The 16,101-nt window shown below is 44.6% G+C and overlaps 1 protein-coding gene across 1 annotated transcript in view; it reads right to left on the bottom strand.

Annotated features, from left to right (window-relative positions):
• Nucleotides 1-4,364: 4,364 nt before the first annotated feature.
• MACF1 (microtubule actin crosslinking factor 1) overlaps nucleotides 4,365-16,101 on the bottom strand; it is a 280,203-nt gene continuing 268,466 nt past the window's right edge. Inside the window, 6 exon segments of the mRNA XM_036348376.1 lie at nucleotides 4,365-5,936; nucleotides 6,638-6,767; nucleotides 8,885-8,995; nucleotides 9,539-9,750; nucleotides 14,355-14,423; nucleotides 15,157-15,274. Of these exon segments, the coding sequence (XP_036204269.1) occupies nucleotides 5,680-5,936; nucleotides 6,638-6,767; nucleotides 8,885-8,995; nucleotides 9,539-9,750; nucleotides 14,355-14,423; nucleotides 15,157-15,274 (897 nt within the window). The 3' untranslated portion in view covers nucleotides 4,365-5,679.

Below are 16,101 nucleotides of genomic sequence, written 5' to 3'. Positions count from 1 at the left end.
CTCATTAAAATTCTCTCCAGGTTTGGACATTCCTTATGTCGATACCAGTTCCCTTATGCACAGCCTGCTCTTCTCTAGGCGCGTTCTCCGTACACTTGTTCATTTATGTTAAGGTGCTGTGCTGAGGGCAAGTACCTCCTAGACCAGCGGTTCTCAACCTGTGGGTCGCGACCCTTTTATCGGTCGAACGACCTTTTCACAGGGGTCACCTAAGACCATCCTGCATATCAGATACTTACATTACGATTCATAACAGTAGCAACATTACAGTTATGAAGTAGCAACGAAAATAATTTTATGGTTGGGTCACAACATGAGGAACTGTATTTAAAGGGCCAGAAGGTTGAGAACCACTGTCCTAGACTGAGTTCAGAAGGCTGGAAGGAACTGGTTGGGACGACAGGAAAGGTCAGTGGGAGGAAAGTGTTCCAGGAAGAGGAAATAGTTTAAGGCCATGAGATAGAAAGGAGCATTGAAGTATGGTAGCAACCATCTCAGGTAGAAACTGTAGTTTAACTCTAACCCTGCTGTTTGGCTTAACAATAGAAAAGTTATTTTGATTTTCTGAATTGTATACATCATCCCATTCGATTGAATGACTATCCCATTGATTGTTATCTTACTGGTTTTAGAAAGCACATTTTTCTGTACCTGGGAAACAGGACAGCACAATTATCCTAAATTGTTTTAGTGGTCACAGATAATGCATTCCAGTTGACTCAGTGGTCCCAAGACCAGGACAGCACAATTACTCTAAATTACCTCGATGGCTCTAGATAATGAGTTCCTGGCAACTCAGTGGTCTCAAGACCCGAGGGCTCTAGATAAGGTGTTTCTGTCAATTCAGTGACCCCGAGACCCAAACTATAATTAACATGCTTAATTCTGCTTCTGTAAACTGCTTTTTTGCAAACCAGGTTCCTCATTCCAAACCTTGAGATGTAATCAATACCTTTGTGATCTTTGCCTATATGTCTGGTTTTGCCACCATCTTATCACTATGAGATTTGGGGAATGGCCCCTCATAGTCCTGATTGCAATAAATGACTCTTTAATTCGACTTCTTGAGGCGTCCTTCTGTAATTCGCGGGGTACATTACAACAGCATAACAATGGTAGGTAACGACTTGCACTCACACGTGCCAGGTATGGCCTGTATCACTTCTTCAACACTCACACATTTAAACCCCTTTTAGCACATGAGGAGACCGAGGCACACAAGGTCAAGGGATTTCCCCTTACCACACTGCAGTGGAGCTGGTTGGGACAGGTGTGCTGCTCAGTAGAGCCTGGAGAACCTGGGGGTCAAATGGCAAGGCTGAGGGTGAGGCTGGAGGGGTTGGCAAGCCTCAGCCACAAAAGGCCTTGAGGGGAGGCCAGATGAGGACACCACACTGTTATGGTGCCCCGATGTGGATTCAAGATTGAACCTCAAAATAAGTGATGTCCAATAAAATTCACATTTTTCCATGATCACTTCAAACTTTAAAAAATAACAAATCTTAAATCTAAACAATCATTTGCTGGAGCCTTAAGCCCATGCCTCGTCTGTCTGCCTTTTACCCAAAAAATTTCCAGTTTGTGAATCTGGATGAGAAAGCTGCAGATTAGCCATTGAGAGTGCCTGGGGCAAGACCAGAGCCTGGATGCAGAGGGAACTAGGGATCAGAGGGAGGGACACTGGAGTCAGGCCCACAGTACATTAGTGGGAAAGGATGTAGAGCAGTGGGTCTCAACCTTGGCTGCACATTACAATCACCTGGGAATTTTTTTAAAATCCTGATTTCTGGGCTTCATCCCCCGGAAATTCTGTTTGTTACTTATGTTGTGGCCCTACCACATACAAGGCCAAAGTTAACAGAACCTCTCCAGATTTTATTACCTCTTTAGCTTGAACTAACTGAAATCAACTGAGGTCCCCACCCCATAACAAAGAAACAGAATTTCCGGAGGATGAGGCCCAGAAATCAGGATTTTAAAAAGATTCCCAGGTGATTCTAATGTGCAGCCAAGGTTGAGAACCACTGGTGTAGAGGGATGACAATGATCCTCTAATGGTGATGGGGTGAAGGGCAGAGACACTGGTTAGGAGGCTGAATCCACAGGACTTGGTGACTGCACACAGAGGCACGGGGCAGAGTCAGAGGATGTCCCCGTGTCAGGCTTGCAGGGTCTCTGAAGCTCCTGCCCTTCACTGTCGTCCTTCGTGTCCCAGGGCATCCCTAGGCGCACCCCCCCCTCCCCCCGCTTGAGTCCACAGCATTTGGGGACTGGGATGCAGCCTGTAATTCTCAGGTTGTATATTGCACAATGCTGGGCTTCTAGCTAGACTGCAAACAGCCGGGGGAGGGGTGCACTGATTCTTGTAATGGCAGAATTCATCTCAAATTAAGAGTAGGGATAGCTTTGTTCTTTAAGCAATAGCTTCACATTCCCATAAACCAATGGACTGCTCTGGGCTGTGCCCTGAATCAGAGATGAAGCTAACCAGCAGCCCCCCCCTTGAACAAGGGTGATAAATGAGCAGTCTTTTCTGAAGGCAGAATGAAGGTTGTGCTCTGAGAGAGGGCTGGCAAATGCCTGGAAGGGAAGAGGAAGTTGGGGGTGGCGATGAGTGGAACCCTGGAACTGGAAGGTGACTGAAGTAGGGAAGGCTTCTTGGAGAAAGTGCATTAAACAAGGGCTTTCCCCAGCCACTTGGCAACTCTGACCTTGGGCAAGGTCTGTGACCTTAACCTCGCTCAGGCTCAGTTTCTCGCCTATAAATGGGGCTCCTGATTGTAGGATTGTGATGGGAATTAAATGAGAATGTCATCAGGTAAAACAGGGACTGGCATACAGTAAGCACTCAATAAATGTTAGCTATAGTCCTTCAAGGCCCCAGGAACTCCTACTCATCCTCTACACACCAAACTTGCATTACTTATTTAGCACTTGTCCCAGAACCGTAATTTTACTTTAACCTCTTTTCTGGTATCCTTATATTCCCCACAGTCTTGCACACAGGTGTCTGCTGGATGGAAATATACTTTCTGAAGATTCCACCAGTAGCTGAGCTTTGTCGCAACTGAGTATGCAAACCTGTGCCCTTGTTGAAGAAAAACAAGTGCCCGTGGTCCAGACTCTGAACAGATGGAGACAAAGCTGTTTTCAGCATGTTTCTGCAGCCAGGAGGCCGAGGGGGACACAACTTTGGGTGAAAATGCCATCCTACACGAAGTCCTGGAGTCTTAGTTACTCGATTCCATGGAGAACAGAGTAAGCATGTCCTTCAGAAGCTGCCAGGCTGCAGGTCCCTTTGACTCTGGGTATTTAGTCTCAAGCAGCTTTGGCAAACACGGTCCATTTGACCAAATTCCCGAATCACAAGAGTGTGGCCTAGTGAGTAAACAGGTGCCCGAGTTTGAACTGCTCTGGCTTTCTGTTTATTTCCTAGGCCCGTGGTCGGCAAACTGTGGCTTGCGAGCCACATGCGGCTCTTTGGCCCATTGAGTGTGGCTCTTCCACAAAATACTGACTTCTGCGCACGGGCCACGAAGTTTCAATCACACTATACGTGCGCCCGCACGTGGTATTTTGTGGAAGAGCCACACTCAACGGGCCAAAGAGCCACATATGGCTTGCAAGCCACAGTTTGCCGACCACGGGCCTAGGCTAATTCCCATGTTGCTATTAGTATTTGGCTATTGTAGTTATAAAGCCAACGAGGGCCTGGAGGAAACAGAACTGCAGGACTTGAATCGAGTCAAAGGTTAGAATCATGGCCCATGTTGGCCATTTATTCGTCCTGTGACCTCAGGCAAAACCCTCTCTCATCCCAGTTTCTTCCTATGTAAAACAAAGGAGTTAGATTTGATGACCAATTTTGCTCCCACCTCTGAAATTCTGTCATTTAAGCAGAGATTTCAGTATACTGTGGGAAACGGGCCCCACTGTCTCAAACCCCAGGATCTCTGTGATTTTTTTCTTTTAATCCTCAACCGAGGATATTTTTCCATTGATTTTGAGAGAGAATGGAAGGGAGGGAGAGAGACACAGAGGGAAACATCGATGTGTGAGACACATCAATTGGTTGCCTCCTGCATGCATCCTGACTGGGGCTGGGATCAAGACTACAACCAAGGTACATGCCCTTAACCTGAATCGAACCTGGGACCCTTTAGTCCACAGGCTGACGCTCTATCCACTGAGCCATAGCAGCGAGGGCAGGATCTCTGTGATTTCCAACATAGAAATCTTCTTACATATTGGTATTTTTTTAATCACTTAAGTGGGGCAGATTCCCTACAGGTTTACATTAATAGCATGATTATTTCTTTGTTGCTTTGTTAAATAAAATTAATGATAAAATAAACAAGAAAAAATCTATTAATAAGCTCCATAATTTATCCATCACGACATTTTGATTCCAATAATGCATTCAAGTACCGAAAACACAATCAGATCCCAGAATAACATGTTATATATAAGGGAATGGTTGAAAAGAAAATCAGGAAATATAAAATGTTAGTTACGGCAAGCAATTTTAATACAAAAGTGTCTTGTTTTTAAACAGTTCATTGGTAGAGCTTCAGTTTCTGCCTCAATTAAAACCAATTGAGATAATCACACAGCAACGTGGTCGGAGCTGAAGAGGAACAGCAGCTAAAGAAGGAGCCCAGACAGCTCCTCTTCATGGTCACTTGGTCAGTTGACTTTATTACGCACAAAAAAGACGGAAGCCAACGGGGCTTGTTAACAGTGTGCTGGTGAGCTCCTTGAAAGGATGAGCTAGTGTTCTATGTCCATATTTTCAGAACAGGCTTGTGGGATTCATTCCTCCGTTTGTGGGAAGTTGATCGACCATTTAAATAAATAGCAAAAAGTGCAGATAAACGAATCTATTTTTCAGAAGCCATCAAGGAATCTCCCCTTGCCAAGGGCCTGGGTGTCCTGGTGAGCACAGGAGTTACTGGTGGCCGGGCTGGACAGGAAGTTAGAAACCAGGACTATTAAAAATCCCGATGTTCTGAGTTTTCTGAGCAGTTAGTTACATTCACCCCTGAATTCTAGCAGCTATGTGTCAGAGACAGTATTGCAGTGGAGTCCTTTTGCTGTATCATGTGCAAATGTTACCTAGATGAGGTTCCCTCTCTTCAGCTAAAATCACACATTAAAAACAATGAAAAAAGCAATTAGAAGTGTCCTCCCCTCAGTTCTCGCTAATTGAGGTGTCTGTGATTTACAAAAAAAGAGTTCCTTAAACACTGCAGGAGTCTTACTTTTTAAATATAATTTATCTTGCTGAGACAGCAAGTCAAGTTTATAAAGAAGATGCATTTAGGAATAATCCTAAAAGATAAAGCAGGTTTATAACCCTGCGCATACAGAAACCCTACTTAGTGGCTTTTTTTCTTTCTTTTTTAAATACATATTCCCATCTTGACCTTTTCATTTGTTTTTCTCAAATATTTCATTTCTGGGCCCCATCCATTATAGGGTTACCAGGAGGCAAATTTTATCTACATAAATATTCACATGAAAATAGTAACTTACAAAAAGAAAAAAAATAAGGCAGCTTCATAACACAATTATTCTTTTACATTTTTAACAATATACCTTCTCCCGTTCAGAATAAATATACACCCAAAGAATGCATGGAGCAGGATTCAGAGGACAGAGGCTCGGGTGCTGATAGTGTTATCGCTTGGGGCCCGGAGTCCTGGGGGAGGCAGCGGTGGTCTTCTTGGACATGGTTGGGATTTTGGAAGGCTTGCTCAGCCCCCTCCTGGAGCTGCCCTGGCCACCGGCCGCACTGCTTTCTGAAGTATCTGAACAAGCAGACTGCGTCTCTAAAAGGTCAAAGTCAGAGGCATCGCTTCCTCTCCGGCTGCTGGCTCGACTCCCGGCTCGACTTCCAGCCCGGCTCCCAGGGCGACTGGCTGACTTTTTGGGGTCTGGAATTCAAGAATAAAGCAGTAGCCTTAGCAGAGATGTCAGGTTCTGAACCTAATACCATGTAGCCTTGGGCAAATCAGACCCTTTCTAGACCCCGGTCTACGCATTAACACAGAAGAGGCTGAAGCCGTCTCTGGGTCTGTGATTCACTTAAGAAGCCTGCCTCCCGAGGATCAGAAACCAGCTTTTCTCAGCAGCACTGCTCAGCTGGCCCACGGAGTGTCCAGCAGGGTTCCAGCTGGGGTAACACATGGGTAGACTAAGAATGGGGACAAGGTGACGGCAAGTACAGTATATGGGACCTCTCTCTGACCTCAGCTCACCAGCAGCAAGCATAAATATGGGGTGTTGGAAAAATTACTAGCAAACTGCCCGTCCCAACACTGACTGGGCTTCTGAGAAGGCCCTGCTTCAAGAGGCCCTTTCTTCCTCTTACAATCTCTCATCTTTACATTTCTGATCAAGAACAGGGGTCTGGCCTTGACTAGAAGTGTCTGCTCTCTGAAGGCAAGTTGAGCCAGCTGCAGTGACAGGAGAAAAAGTGCAGGTCAGCAGGTGTGCAGGTCAGTCTTTCTGGGCATCACACCCAAGTGCTACTCTCAGGATCTGCTCCCTGGGCAGCAGTGAAGCTGAGGGGCTGCTGCTTCCAAATTCCCAGCCTGGCCCCCTCCCGTCTCCATCCCAGTGCACAGGTACTTACCTGCCCGGGTAGTTTTGGCACCTGTGGAGGCTGGGGAAGAACTATTGCTAGTGTCACCAGCAAGGGAAGTTCGACTAGAATGGAAAGCTGGTGTTGGCCGTTTCAACTTGCTGCCTGATGATGGGATAACCTTAAAAAAATAAAAAGATTTTACTTACTTGGTGAAATCTTTGATAGAAATTCAATTTAAAAACTTAAAAGGTTTCCTTATGTTTGATTGAAAAAGCAAATTAAAAGTCCAGGAAAACAAGGATTTATTTTGGAAGAGTCCTGGGTCATGTATTTTGATGATTCCCAAAATAAAGGTTTATGTTCCAATTTAAAATTTCAAAATGCTTCCAATACCTATTAACTTACTGACAAATTTCTATTGGAAATGGGGGAGGGGGAATCCACAAATAGTAAAAGCACAGCACTTAAAAGGGATTGCAATATGGTGAATAAGTAAAAGAAAAAAATCCAAACAATTCTAAGTATGAATGTTTTGGGGTTAGAAATGTGAAGTATGAGTTCTGGCCCCAAATATTTAATATGCACTCTCTGTCACTAGATAGGTACAGCAACTTCAGTTAAGATCTTTCAGGCTTTTTGAAAAATATATGTTTTTATTGATCTCAGAGAGGAAGGGAGAGGGAGTGAGAGATAGAAACATCAATGATGAGAGAGAATCACTGATCAGCTGCCTCCTGCACACCCCCTGCAGGCCTACTGGAGATCGAGCCTACAACCTAGGAATGTGTCCTGACTGGGAATCAAACAGGGGACCTCTTGGTTCATGGGTTGACACTCAATCACTAAGCCACACTGGCCGGGTTGAGTGTTTGTTTTTAAAGACAGTAGCAGGCTTAATTTGGAGAAAGACTACTTTAAAACTGTTTTAAGCATCATTTCATGCCAGTGCATACTATTCTAATTTTTCCTTGAAATCAATTGGGCAATTGTTTTCCAGGACCTTTAAGATGTTTATACCAATAGGAGTAAAGCAACCCATTTCATTGTGATTCTTGTATATCTTTAATTTATAAAGCAGCAGCAGAAGCGACAGAGAGTGATTAACATTCAAGCACAAAAGGCTCCTGGCCCACACAGGAGGAAGAGCACCAGTTTCAGAAGCTACCGCTGTGAACATGCTGCCGGGAGGCCAAGCCCTAGAGACCCTGGGCTGGGAGTCGTCAGGTGGGGCCTGGCTGCAGAACACCAATAGGTAAGGAAAGATGAAACCTTGAAATGAAACGAAAGGTAAAACCTTAAGACTAAACAAAAGGCTGATCTAGCAGAATCCTATGAGAATTTGTAGTGCATAATTAAAACATTTAAAATTTTAGAACTTTTAAAACTTGCACGAAACTGGAGCCATTAAGGAAGAAGAGAAGCAAGACAAGCAGGTTGAGCCTGGGGGTTTTAGCAGAAGTGTCCCCAGATCATGTTCTAAACCAGCGTGGAGCGGATGCATCCCAGAGCAGCAGTCCATTCACGGGCACTGGTTCTTGTATTTCCGGTTTCTCTGGCTGAGCATCACATGACAAGGCAGTGCTATCTTTTGAGGCACAAGAACCCAAAGTTTCCCGGAGAAGCTAGAATGCAAATTGTCCTGCTATCAGACAAGCCGCTAGTCTATGTTTTGTTTCTGAAACACTGCTCTTCCAAATGCCTGGGTATTTTAATGAGTACACGTGAACACGCTTAATTGTTTATGTATATTCAAATCAAGGCTACAGAAACCCAAATGCCTAGGCCAGGAAATCCAGAAGCTAAACTCTGAGCCTCAGAGCATCGTTTGCTGATACTGGGGGCTTGGCAGCACCCATACCTCAAACCAGCATGGTGGCGCCAACCACTCTCCTGTTCTCAGCAAAGATAGGAAACTGCTGAACATGCACCGTAGGTGAATTTCAAGTGTTCATAACTCGTCTGGGTATCTGATAATTGGAGACTCCAAGAGGCCTGATTATAAAATATCACTAAACAAATCACTAGGCACGACCAATGTTTATCACCCTGAACAAGTACTATTCAAGACTGAAAGTTGTTAGAAACAGTCCAGTTTTAGGCATCTCTTACTTATCTCCAATGTTGATGACTGAGTTAGAAACACTGAAAAACATCTCACTAGATGAATCAGCTGTGAGAGAAGCACGGTGAGGACGGAGAGAGCACGGGCTCCGCCAGGAGAGCAGCCGGGCGCGCTCTCGGCCTCAGCCAGGGCCCCGTCTTGACTGTGTCCTTAGTCGGCAGGCCATACTCTACCTCGGGGCTGGGCAGCTGGAGGTCAGGATAATGGCTGTCCCTGACTGGGGTGCCAGCTTTACTGTTTACCAACCAGGGTTTGTCATAACAGCGAGAGAACTGAAGTGGCGTCTGCGAAATGGAAATCCAAAGGGAAGGACGGGAAACATTGAAAATGGAACAGAAAGGGAGCAAATTGGGAACATAAATAAATAAATAAATAAATAAAAGATACCAAATTTTAAAAGAAACAGAAAACAAAATAAAATGCATTTCAGTCCAACGGATGAGATGGACCAGGCAGAAAGGCACTAGTAGTCTTCATACATAACCTGTCTTAACAACAAACTTATCCATTAGCCCCAGCTGCATGGACAGTGCCAGGGTTTTCAAAATCAGTAACTGGCTGCACTCAACTTCACACTGAGATCATGTTGAAAAAAATGCTTCTGACCTAATGCCCTTAGCACATATTTTAATAAATGTGCCTTTGTTGTCATCTTTGTTGCAGGCCCTGTATTTTTGCACCGCTAGGCCTGGTCAGCCTGGTCTAGGGGAACTTGGTCCATACGACTTCATGTTCTCCTCCTCACGGGAGCCTCTCAGAGGCTCCACTGAACAATGAACACCTGCACAGTTGGGGCTGGGAAGGCCATGGTGGTGGTGAGCACATACCTTGGTACCACTGGCTGGGGTGGCCGGGGAAGACGGCATGGATGTACAGCTGTGGTTGCTCTGGCTGGCGCTGGAGCTGGAGCGGGTAGGAGAAGCTGCTCGGGAAGATGGTTTGGACCTTCGGCCCCGAGACCGGAAAGGGGTCATCCCCTGGGATGCTCCCTCAGGTAGGATGAATTTCTCTCTAAGTTCAATGTTAGTTCTGCCTCGTGCTAAAAAGGGAATGAACACACACAGACACAGTGTCAGTTAAGCTTAAAAAATATGTCTTTGGTCATATAGCCGCCTGACCCCATGGTAAGTTCTCTAAGTTATGGATTTAGTACCATGTTTAGATCCTTCTAAAATAGAGATAAATTCATGAGCTATCAGCCTTGTCATGATCCTTACCCACAGCAGTCATTACCCAAGAAGCCCCCTGGTTTGCTACAATAAAAACACCTTTGCATACAGAGTGCCATTACATTCTGCTGTCACAGCGGGCCTGGCCACTGTCCCCTGGGCGAGGGAGAGCAGGCGCAGCAGCTCCAGCCTTGGAGGTGAAACCAAACCCTCTTTTCTCTCTCACAGGACATGTGTACTTCTTGCTCAGCTTTGCAAGATACACGGTAACGAAATAGTGGAGAAAAACAGATCTCTCTTCTATTGAATTCAGTTGGTTACGATCCTAAAAAAAGGGGTCCAGGAACTCGGATGGTAGAAAGATGAGGACAGAATCATTAAGAAGTAAACATGTGAGGGAAGAGAGAGATCAAATCATGCACAAGACCTGCCAGTCAGGAACCGTTAAGTCAAAAACAAAAAGTGGTAAGAAGCTGAAGGACGTCTGTGAGCGGGAGAGGAATGTCAAGGTGGGAAGTCTGGAAATAGCACTGAAGGCACAGGTGCTGTCCATGGCTTTGAGCTGTGAGCCAGATTCAGTCAGAAGATACCAACACGAATGTTGAATGGGAAAGATACTACTAAGTCTAAAGAAACAATTCCCCTGGAGTATGTTCAATTACTTCTCACTGAAAGGTGTTATCCTGCAATAACCTCCACCTCCTCATCCACCTAAACTGCTCGCTACTAGAGAGATGTAGCAAGTGGGAAAGCCAGGGGAAAGGGAACTATTACAAACAGAACATTTGTGGTTCCTTCCTGTATGAGGGTTCTTACTGTGGCTAGAAACGACAAGTTTAGATTACAAGTGACTGTGCCCACTCAACTCATCTCCAAAATTTTAGACCAATGTACAACGTTCCAAAATATAGTATGAGCATATTCAGCTTACAATGCTCTCTGTACGAGGGAGGAAACGAGCACACACATGTATGAGTGCAAGTAAAACCCTGCCAACATGCAGGCAGCACAGCTCTGTTGCTGTAATGTGCACGTGGGGCCTTGCTGATGGCTCTCTCCTTGAAACCCTCCCTCCCTTGGCTCCCAGGACACTGGTCGCCCCTTCTCTTCCTCCCCCCTCCTGCCCACTTCTTCTGCGCTGACAGCCCTTGGGCTCTGTCCACTGTCCTGTCCTCCCTTAGACTTTCATGGCGATGAACGCATCCACCTGAGACCTCAGTGCCATTAGAGGTCGTGCCTGACGCCCAAATACATCCCTGCACAGAGCCACTCCTGGAGGTTAGACGTTACAGCCAGTCGCTGGTTAGACACGACCAGAGCCAGAAACTTGGAGCCGCTGCAGGTGCCTCCCTCTTGGTGTCAGTTTGTCTGCTGAGTCTGCATCTAATGCTTCTAAATCCTGAGCCTTCCCACGCCCTCCTACACCACGTGGTTCACGGAGCATCTTCTCCACCCGGGAGGGCCGTGACAGGCTTCCAACTGGCCTCCTTGGTTCTCATCTTATTCCCCACCTCTCCCTCCTCATTCCCCAGAATGTATTTCCCAATAAAAATTTCCTATCTGTAAACAGCTCAATATCTTACATGGCATCATTCCTTATAGCAGAATCTCCGAAACCGAGGTTTCTGAGAAGTTTCCTACAAAAGGGAGTTAAGTAAATGCTGTATGTGACCCCCGACCCCCCAGCCTGAATGCAATCACCATTCTGTAAGCTCTGGAAAGTTCTGCAGTGAAGAAATATGCATTTGACCATGATTTGAAGATTTTTTTTTAAGATCACATCTTGGGGACTAGACTGTGAAGGCATCCATTTCAAGTTCAGTTTTCAACCCCCCAAAAGGCCATCATTTCCTAAGGGACTTATCCTGGCCACCTACGCCGGCTGGAGCAGGCCTGCTAGTTAAAATTCAGTTCTAAGCTGTTGGTTTAATGAATAGAGTTTTAGTTTGACCAAAGTTTCCTGGATGGGTGATGGTAGCAAGAGGGTGAATGTACTTAATGCCACTGAACTTGTCAGTTCAAACGGTTAAGATGATAAACTTTATGTGTGTATTTTACTGCAATCAAAACAGTTTTAAGCCAAGTTATACCATTTAAATCTTCATAAATAAAGTTCTAGATTTTCACTAAAATTTGGGGGAACTACTTTGTCTAATGCTCAAAAATTGGTAAAGGTCTACTGATTAATTAGGCAGACACTTTTATTTTTTAAATCCACACGAGTATATTTTCTTCCATTGATTTTTTAAGGAAGAGTGGGGGGCAGGGAGAGAGAAACATTGATGTGAGAGAGGCACGATGACTGGTGGCCTCCTGTTCCCAACCTGACCAGGGGTGGGGATTGGACGTGCAACCCAGGTAGATGCCCTTGACTGGGAATCGAACTGAGACCCTCTGGTGGGCAAGTTGATGCTCTAACCACTGAGCCATGCCAGCCACTGCTTTTTTCCCCCCCCCCCAGACACTGTTTTTTAATTTTCATCTAAAACATCATGATAACTTTTGGCATGACTGAATTCAGAAAATGAAATCTCCCATTCTGGCAGTGCCAGGAACCTACCTTGTTGAGTATTTTCACTTTTTAAATTTGGCTAAAGCAATGTGCTGTCTGAGATGTCTTTTGTCTTTTTATTATTTATTTATTTGTTAATCCTCATCGGAGGATATTTTTCCATTGACTTTTAGAGAGAGTGGAAGGGAGAGGGAAAGACAAAGAGAAACATCAATGTGAGAGAGAGACACCGATTGGTTGCCTCCTGCATACACCCCTACCAGGGCCGGGGAACCTGCAACCAAGGTGCGTGCCCTTGACTGGAATTGAACCTGGAATCCTTCAGTCCGAGGGCCGATGCTCTATCCACTGAGCCAAACTGGCTAAGGCTCTTTTATATTTTTAAACTGTGTGTAAAAGGAGGTAACAAATGATCATGCACACTGGTATTATAAACCTGTCATGAATTTTATACTGTCCTCAGTATAAGTCCCTATTGTCCAGAGAACCAAGGATATGTGACACAAATGAATACAAAATCTACCGCAGAAGCTTCTAGAAGCCATAGCAATCTTTCTAGGATCCTAGACAGTTTCTTTTTTGCAGTGCTCATGCTTTTCCAAGTTATTACCTTCACCCACCCCTTAAGTGTTCACCTCCTAGCACAATTTTTACACGAGTAGAAGTAGCTCATCCTGTCCATCTCTGGTACAGTCGTGACACCTATGACTGCAGGGGAGTTCTTGACTCCGCAACCAATGCGACTGAGATGACTGCTGAGCTCTAGGACTCCTGGAGAGACAGAGGGAAGCCTTACCTTGTGTGCTCCAAGGGATGCTGAAAAAGGCTACTCTGTTCCACAGAAAACAGCTATTAGATGGCCCTCCCCAAGTTCCCTGGGTTCCAACTTTTAACTAGTAAGAGGACAAAGCAGGCAGGGCTCTTTTTGGCCAGCAGCACCATGTTACCATCGAGAGAGCAAGTAGAGCAGGCAGCAAACAGGCAACCAAAGATCCCAAAATGTTGCATGCAGTATCCCTTCTGTTTGTTTAGTCCAAACATACATGACACGAAAAATAAAACCTTAGTAACAGATTTAGAAAGGAACAATGCTGTTTTACTGTTAGGATTAAAATGAAACATATTGCTCCTCACTTAAAACAACGAAAGAGGACTTTTCTATCAAGGAAATTGGTTTGCAATATAATTAAATTCTAAAACTGATTACACCCTTTCCAGTTTTGACCAGAATAGATGTTTTCAAAATTAACTATTTTCTAAAAAAAGAAACTCCTAATGAAAATTATTACTCTCATTTATTGGAATAAATGCAGAATGAGTTAAAGTAAGAACTATGTGAGAATTGTACCCTTTAGCTCTAAATGCTTCAGAATATGACTACAGCTCACTTCCAAAAAAGTCATATAACTGTACTGTAGGCATTTCTGCTAGGTCTATAAATAAGCCTAAGTAATTTAATTATTCCGGCTGAACCAATAATACACATACAAGGGATGGTGGGCATGCTGGTCTTGGAGACCAAGAGCACATACTCTAAAGCCAGACTGTCCGGGGCTTGAATCCTATCTTTTATTTATGAGATGTCTGTCCTCAGGCAAATTACTTAACTTTTCTATGCCCCAATTTTCTGTTCTGTAAAATGGAGGGAACAATAGTACCTACACTCACAGAGGTATAAGTGTTGTTATTTGTCAAGTGCTTATAATAGTGGGTTGCGTATAAAGCTATATGGGTATTTGTTAAATAAACAGAAACTCAGAACAAATTCTATGGGTTCTGTTTTAACAGGAGTATTTTATGCTCTGCTAACTTATAATAGTTAGAAAAGCTATGGTTTGGCTAGTTCAAAGCATTCTTAAAGGCAGCAGTTACCACAGAGCCAAGAGGTGCTACAGTTTAAGAAGCAAAGCCATTCTCAACAGGCTGGGGTGTGGGTGAGAGGGACAAAGCTTAAAAGCCAACCTATGGGAGACTGACTGGAAATCGAAGAGCTGGAATCAGAGCGCTTTATTTTACTCCCAGGATGGTGAACTAGAATAAAAAAATATAAACACAGACAGAGCAGGAAATGCAGAAACTGGGTCAAGAAAGACAAACTGGCAGACAGTTGGGAGCTCCTGTATACCCACATGCAGCTCGGCTGGCAGGAAAAGGGAGGGCGCAGCTGAAGAGGACTTAGCAGCTGGAACCTGATCGCTTTCCCTGTGCAGCCCTCACACACCTCTGGCTGCAGCTGCATCAATCAGTACCATGTTTACGTTTCCTTTGGCCTTTGGGCGGGCACACCAGCCTTTTCATGTTTAGCAGACAGACACCCGTGGTCTTGGTTAGAAGTGATGAGGCTCACGGCTAGGTGTTCTTTATCCTGCCTCCTGGTCAAGGGGGCTCCGCAGTCCTACCTGCATGGGAGGGGCCCAATACCCTCCCCCGTTTCAGGCAAAGGGATCTGGAGCACCAACAGGGAACCTAAAAGCCTTTATCAGGCTCCTTTCTAGCTGAGTGTTTATTTACCACCGCAAACCAAGCATTCATGGACACCAACACATTTCCAATTCTCATTACTGTCTCCCCAGCAGCACCAACCTCTCCTGCTCTCTCCCTGGTCTACTCTGCCGCCTCCGAGTTCTGATCTGTGCTAGTAAGGTGACATCTGGGCAGCTCAACAACTAACTAAACAAACAGCCCCCCAGCAGTTTGTGTAGGCACAGAAGCTCAGTGGTGAGGGCATACCCAACGTGTAATTCATCTCAGGATGGTTTCTTACCTCGGCAGGGGTCATTTTTCACTAGAAATTCATCCAGGGCCATCCATCCTCCACCAACGCGAACCATCACTGTGCTGCGCAGGATGCGGACCAGCCGCAGCTGCTGGGAGTCCCCGAACTGCAGGACCAAGGGGAAGCCAATGAGTGCGTGTGCCTCGGCGCAGGCCAGGAGGCCTTTGCAAAGCAGACTGTATTCAGACGCAATGACAATCTGACAGTTTGGGGAGAATTTGACCTCTCATTATTTTGTATTTTTCAAAAAAGAATTTAAAATATGGAAAAACAAATATAAAGCTAATGACCAGTATACTGGAATAAAATTAACTTATGATGGCCATACCCCTGACCAAAGGGGGAGGGAGAAGGATATACAAAACATTAGCTCACTGGGATTCTTTTAAACATTCTGCCCAAATTAAAGCCCAACAAGGAAATTCTTTATTATGCTAGTTTGTTTTCAGAAAAGGATAGGTGGCTGGAAGGTGGACGTCAACTTCTGAATACAGTGTGCTCAAGTTAAATGGAGAACGGCAAGTATTTCAAGCCTCCGGGAAACCCTTGCAAAGCATCATCATTATAAGCTTAGACGGAAATTTGATTTTCCATATCAGATTTTCAGAAATAAACCCAAAGTACTCTCTAATTGTGATGTTACCAGCAGAAAAGTTTCTTCAGCTGAACAAATGATTAAACAGTATTTATACTAAAATTTAGTTGAAGAAATCGAATTTTTAATTTACCGTGTTATATAATTTACCATGTGGATTATATATTCAATTGTATTCAACAATCATTTTGGGATGTTAAGACAAGCAGGACTTTTTGATATATTTTTTCTTGCCTAACATTCCTGCTTCTCAGAGGGGTTAACATTTTGAAGTTTCCCATTGCATAAATTATCCTCTTCCCAAAATAAACTAAGAGGCAACAAAAGAGAATTATGCT

This window comes from Myotis myotis, unplaced genomic scaffold (genome assembly GCF_014108235.1).
Source record: "Myotis myotis isolate mMyoMyo1 unplaced genomic scaffold, mMyoMyo1.p scaffold_m19_p_2, whole genome shotgun sequence".
NCBI classification, from domain to species: Eukaryota; Metazoa; Chordata; class Mammalia; order Chiroptera; family Vespertilionidae; genus Myotis; species Myotis myotis.
The sequence above is the reverse complement of the archived record's forward strand: the minus strand, read 5'-3'. Positions and strand labels throughout refer to the sequence as shown.